This window comes from Elephantulus edwardii, unplaced genomic scaffold (assembly GCF_000299155.1).
Source record: "Elephantulus edwardii isolate Elephantulus edwardi_28Jun2011 unplaced genomic scaffold, EleEdw1.0 scaffold00283, whole genome shotgun sequence".
Classification (NCBI taxonomy): domain Eukaryota; kingdom Metazoa; phylum Chordata; class Mammalia; order Macroscelidea; family Macroscelididae; genus Elephantulus; species Elephantulus edwardii.
This window is the reverse complement of record NW_006400033.1, coordinates 1,464,831-1,470,969: the sequence shown is the minus strand read 5'-3', so window position 1 is coordinate 1,470,969 and position 6,139 is coordinate 1,464,831. Positions and strand designations below refer to the sequence as shown.

Below are 6,139 nucleotides of genomic sequence, written 5' to 3'. Positions count from 1 at the left end.
ATGGGAGTGTCAGACAGTGCGATTGGCACAGGACAGAGCAGAGTTTAGGGCTGTTGTACATAGGGTCGCTATGAGTCACAGGTGACTCGACGGCACATAACAGCAACAAAGCTGCTAGAGGTCAGACATGAAGATGGTCATAATTGTACCCTAAAAACCATTTTTAACCAGAAGGACTAAGAATAGGGCTCCTGCCCTTGGATAATTAAGTAAGGCTAACTCTGTAGTGGCTTGCCTGGTTTTTAAGTGAAGGCTGAAGCAGATGGAAATGATATCCTAACCCTGTGCCTAGAGGAAGTGTGGGGCTCTGTACAGGTTTTCAATTCATGTGTAACTCAGCAGTCCATATTGACTTGGTGGTGAGCTGTTTTCCATGAATATATTAATAACTTGATGACTCTAGATTTCGGTGATCACTGGGGCCCTAGTTCAGTTTTCTTTCACAGTGACTGTTGATGTGGTATTTTGAGGGGGATGTGGTAGCTGTTAGGTGCCATCGAGTTGACTCGCTCATAGCAGCCCAGTGCTGCACCTTCCTCAAGTGCTTAAGCCCATTGATGAAGTCAGCGTATTACTCTGTCTCATTGAAGGAAGGTCTTCTCCCCTTTGCAAACCCTCTACTCTGCTCATTATGCAATCCTTTTCTAAGGACTGGTTCTTCATGATCACATGTCCGGAATAAGTTGAGACAGACTTTCACCTTCCTTGTTTCTAAGGAGCACTTTGGCTGCATTGCGTCCAAGACAGATTTGTTTGTTCTTTTGGCAGGCTATAGTATGTTAAACACTCCTCTCCAACACTATTCAAGGGCATCAGTTTTCTTTGATTTTCCTAATTTATTGTCTTAACTTTCACATGCAAATGTTGTTGTTAGGTGCTATCAGTCAAGTACGACTCATAGCAACCCTATGAACAACACATCTGAACCTTGTCCTATCCTAGGCCATCCTCATCGTCTTTGACATGCTTGGGTCCATTGCTGCAGTTACTGTGTTAATCCATCTCACTGACGGTCTTCCTCCTGTGCTCACCCTTCATATTTTCAAGAAGGATGTCCCTTTCCAAGGAATAGCCTTTCATTCTTGCCTTCAAGGAGCACTTTGACTGCACTTTTTCCAAGACATACTTGTTTCTGGCATTTCTTGGGATATTTCAGTGCTCTCAACACCACAACTCAACGACATCAATTTTTCTGTTGTCCTTAGTCATTGTTCAGCTCTTAGCTACAAAGCAAGACCATGCAAGGCCTGAATCAGGCATACCTGCTTCAGACTGACATCATTGTTCCTCAGTAATTTGGAGAGTCCCTGTCAGCAGACTTGTCCAATACAGGATATCTCCTTATTTCCTGAGTATTGGTACTAAGGGTGTTGATTGTGAATCTAGGTAAGATGAAATTGTTGACAGTTTCACTCTTTTCTCCATCTATCATAACATTGCTGATCAGTTTAGTGCTAAGGAGTTTTGTCTTCATGTTGCCATGTAATCCATATTGAAGGCTGTAGTCTCTGATCTTCAGCAGGTGCTTCAGGTTCCACTCACTCTTAACAAGCAAAGTTGTGTCATCTCCATAACACAGTTTGTTGATGAGTCTCCCTCCAGTCCTGATGCCGCATTCTTTTCCATAGAGTACAACTTCTCGAATGATTTGCACAGCATCAGGGGAATGGTCTTGGTGCTGTTTTCCTGCTAGTTGGCTGTGCGACCTTTGCCGTGTGTCTCGAGCCTATGCTTGTCTCTGAATTGTCTGTGTCCTGCCACGACTCCAGAACCCTCTAATGCCCTCAGTACTGTTGTTCTGATCTGTTCTCTCAGTCTGTCATGTTGCTTTGTGTCCAGTGCAGCCTGGACATCATGTCCTTGTCCAGGCCACAGGTTAGCCCTTCTTTGGCTGTATCCTGTCCCAGGTGTGAACTTTTGTGACTCACATATTTGTATACCATTCATACTCAGGGTTTCCCCCCCACCCCCCCGAGGCTCCAGGCCCTTTGCTGGGGGTTTCAAGGGAGAAGACAGACATAAAATTGTTATTTACACAAAGCACTAAAGAGAGTGTGGTGGCGTACACATTACAAAGGGCAACCTGTGGTCGTCAAGAGCCTTGGTTCTTGTGCTGAAATATTTGAGCTCCTTTTTGAAGCATAGGAGTTCTGAATACATTTTGGAAAGCCTTTCCACTTGACTGAATGTGATCTCCATTTGTACAGCGATCGTGACTGACGTTTTCCAGGGCTCCATGAGGATCTTCACTAAGAAACTTCCCCATCCTGATCTGGTGAGTCCTGGGTGGATTTATGTGTGCGAAGGATTGAGGGGAGACAGTGGGCTGATGGCAGAATGGGTGAGGCCGGCCCTCTGCCTGAGGAGGCCCCATGGGTCCTCTGCCAGTGGTGTCCCCCCATCCTCTTCGTGCCATTCACTTCGATGGTCCTGCCACATGATTCCAGGGTGCTGCAGTGAAGGGAAGAGCCACGTAGGTATCAATAAAAGTTATATCTATACTTTAGTTTGTTCATGTGTAATAGCATGAAAAAGTTTGATATAATTGTGAGGATTATAAAAAAGGTAACAGACATATGAAGTGAGCATGTGCTGCTGGGAAAATGGTACCAATAGACTTCCTTGATGGGGGGCTTGCCTTAACCTTCAGTTTGTAAAAATTGCTCAGTTATATCTAGAACACACTACAGTGAGACACATCTGTATTCTCTGGCGGGAGCCAGCTGCTTTAAGTGTCTGTCCATTGGGTGACGGTGGTGGGGTGGTGGACATGGTGGTGATGGGGTGGTGGCAATGGTAATGGAGTGGTGGGTGTGGTGGGTGTGGTGGTGATGGAGTGATGGTGATAGGGTGGTAGGCGTGGTGGTGATGGGTTAGTGGGCATGGAAGCGATAATCGTTGCAGTGGTTGTGGGTGGTGGTGGTGTGTGTACACCTTTGTAGATGGTTTGATGAGGAAGCAGACCTTCTTTGAAGATGGTCCGGTCTCTGTGTTAATCTGTCTGGGTACTGTGTTGCAGTGTGGGAAATAGCCCTGTCTTGGGGCCTCTTGGGCAGCATCTTTGGTCATTTAGTATAGAGCAGATGTGGACACAGCAGAAGCGTTCTTCTCTTTGCATGTGGTCCTAGGCCTTTATATTACTTCCCTGTCCCTCTTGCTGCTTTTAGCCCGCAGAAGAGAAAGAACAGCTGCTGCATAATGATGAGTACCAGGAGACGATGGTAGAGTCCACCTTCATGTACCTGACCCTGGACCTCCCCACCGCCCCGCTCTACAAGGATGAGAAGGAGCAGCTCATTATCCCCCAGGTGCCACTCTTCAACATCCTGGCCAAGTTCAACGGCATCACTGAGAAGGTAGCCATTGCCTGCGGCTTCTGGGACCCTTCTGGTGCATCTTTTTCATTGAACCTCCTAGGTCCTCTGTTACTTCTAGCTGATTGCTCTTGTAATTCTCAGTTCCTTTTAAGTTATCTACCTCTACCTCTGGATAGTGTAAAGAAAGGAAAGGGGATCTTTAGGAAATAAAAGCTGAAAAGGTAGGACCATAATTGTACTGTGGAAAAAAATGGACATGTTCTAATAATAATAATGTCAAGAAGCTGCACTGCAATCCCAGAGGCGCACAGTTCGAATCCACCAGATGCTCTGCCAGGGAAGGAGGGACAATCTCCTCCTGTACCAGTCAGATCTGATTTGACGGTACACTCACACACAAAAATAATAAAATTTAAAAAAGCAAAAAAAAGCCATATTTTATATATAAAAAAAAATATCCGTATAGAGACCCTACTTGGTGGTTTGAATCCACAGCTGCTCCTCCAGAGAAAAATGAAGCAGTCTGCTTCTGTTAAGATTTATAGCCTTGGAAATTGTAACAGACAGTCCTGCTCTGGCCTGTTTGTCCTCTCTCTGCGTTGGACAATGGTAGCATTTTTTTATTTTTTATGATGGAGGAGGAGTAGTGTAACATGTTGAATGTAAGAGACACAGATCAACAATGTAAATAAAGAAATACTACTCTTACATGTTGCCCTTCCGTAAAAATAACCACGGGTGAGTGTTACCACCAAGCCCAGGAACCTGTGAGGCAAGTGGGTGGTTCTCACACACTGTGGGGTGACACTGGCTCCTCTGATTGACCAGTACCTGTTCCCCGAGGGCACTCATCTGAGTATCAGGAGGTTCCTCCTTATTTTAAATCAAGACTCTTGTTGTCTCTAAGCTGTGGTGGCGTAGTAACGTATTGTGCTGCAAACCAGTGGTTACAGTTTGAACCCAGTAGCTACTGAGGGAGAAAGATTGGAAGCCTCAGCAGGGAACTCCACGGTCTCTGGGTCTGAACTCACTTAATGGCAGTGGGTTTTGATTTTGATTTGGAACTGATTTAGTATCTTTGTTTCTGGAGGAATCCTAGTGTATTGGGTAAGCACTTGACTGCCAACCAGAAATCAGTGGTTTAAATCTATCAGCTGCTCTAAGGAATAAAGATGTAGCATTTTGCTTTTTTAATCACAACTTTTGAAACACTATGACTGTTCTTATCTGCCATATTAAGTTGCTGTGAGTCAAAATTGACTGAATGGCAATGGATGTTTCTCAACCGTGATGTTACTTTCACAGGTCTTAATAACATCCTCTTTCATTTATTTGTATGTTCAACAGAGTGATCATGAGCTGGTAAAACATCTCTGGTAGAGGGCATTTTATCAGCCTTAGCCAGATTACTACTCCTATATCTCTCATACAGTTTCTGGGATCACTTGAGTTCTGAGTTGTGTTGTAAGGCAAAATTACATTTAAAAACCAAACAAGGCTAAATAAATGCATACATAAACAATCATGTCTATCCTCTAATTCTTAACTGAACTCTTTAGTTTTCTTTTTTTTCCTCTAGGAATATAAGACTTACAAGGAGAACTTCCTAAAGCGCTTCCAGCTCACGAAGCTCCCTCCATATCTGATCTTTTGTATTAAGAGATTCACTAAGAACAACTTCTTTGTGGAGAAGAATCCAACTATTGTTAATTTCCCTATTACGTGAGTATTTTCCTCGTGGGACAGGAGCTCGGATCTCCTCGTATTTACTTATTATCACTAGTTTGAGGCTGTCTTAATTGAGGATTACATGGAACAGAGCTTGATCATACAATATAAATTAAAGGCTTTTATTAAAAAGGTACAAGTATTTCAGAGATTGCAAAGATAAAAGTTTACCTGGAAGATGTCTTCCTCTCACCTGTCATGTTGTGTTTGTTGAGAATTGTAGCCTTTCTGTATAGGAGAGAGCAGTTGATGGAGGGATAGATCAGGGATGGTTGTGTCAGGAGGATAGTTGTGAACAGGCAGGTCTGGCTCTCTCCCGTTTGTTGGCCACACACTAGCTGTAGCTGGTGTGGTCACGTGTATGACTCTACAGGTGTCTTGCCTACCTCGGGTCTGTCTTGTATTTTTTAACCAGAATGTCAAGTCTGGAATGAGTTCCGTTTCTTCCTGTTGATCTTTTTTATGTATAATCTTACCTTTAATTCATCTTTTATTTTTTAATTTTAATAAAATTTTAATTTTATACTGGTTTACTTACAACGTTTGAATACATTGTCATGAAGTTATTTTTTTCCCCTCAAACTTTCTGGAGTCTTTGGATGTCAAATTGAGAGGTGTTGGATTCGATGCTTTAGATTAAGCCCTTCTGAGGTATCTCTGTCCATCACACACTGCTTTTGGGTTATTCTCACACCCAGGAACCTTTGATGCGTTTCCAGGGCCTTAAATCATAATGAGAATTGACTGCTCCTCTATCTTCTGTGGAGCTCTGCTGGTGGATTTGAACCTCAGGGGAGTATTATTTGTAATAATGTGTATACATGATACTCCAACTGGTGGATAGAATATTCCCCATAAAATACAGAGGGATGCTTTACTCCATGTACAACAAGAATATATTTCTGCATTTGAAAGTGAGTGTTCAGATTGTTGTTGTTGTTGTTATGTGCCGTCGAGTCGTTTGCGACTCATAGCAACCCTATGCACAACAGCCCTAAACCCTGCTCTGTCCTGCGCCAACCGCACTGCCTCTGACACACCCATCCCGATTACCCCAGTCACCGAATCAGTCCATCTCATAGAGGGTCTTCCCC

At 43.6% G+C, this 6,139-nt stretch overlaps 1 protein-coding gene across 2 annotated transcripts in view; it reads left to right on the top strand.

Annotated features, from left to right (window-relative positions):
• The window catches only part of USP39 (ubiquitin specific peptidase 39), a 51,972-nt gene that overhangs the window by 39,527 nt on the left and 6,306 nt on the right, over positions 1-6,139 (top strand). For both annotated transcript variants that reach the window (XM_006900370.1, XM_006900371.1), the window contains exons 8-10: positions 2,208-2,275; positions 3,168-3,356; positions 4,897-5,039. In XM_006900370.1, coding sequence (XP_006900432.1) covers positions 2,208-2,275; positions 3,168-3,356; positions 4,897-5,039 — 400 coding nt within the window. The remainder of the gene's footprint in view (positions 1-2,207; positions 2,276-3,167; positions 3,357-4,896; positions 5,040-6,139) is intronic.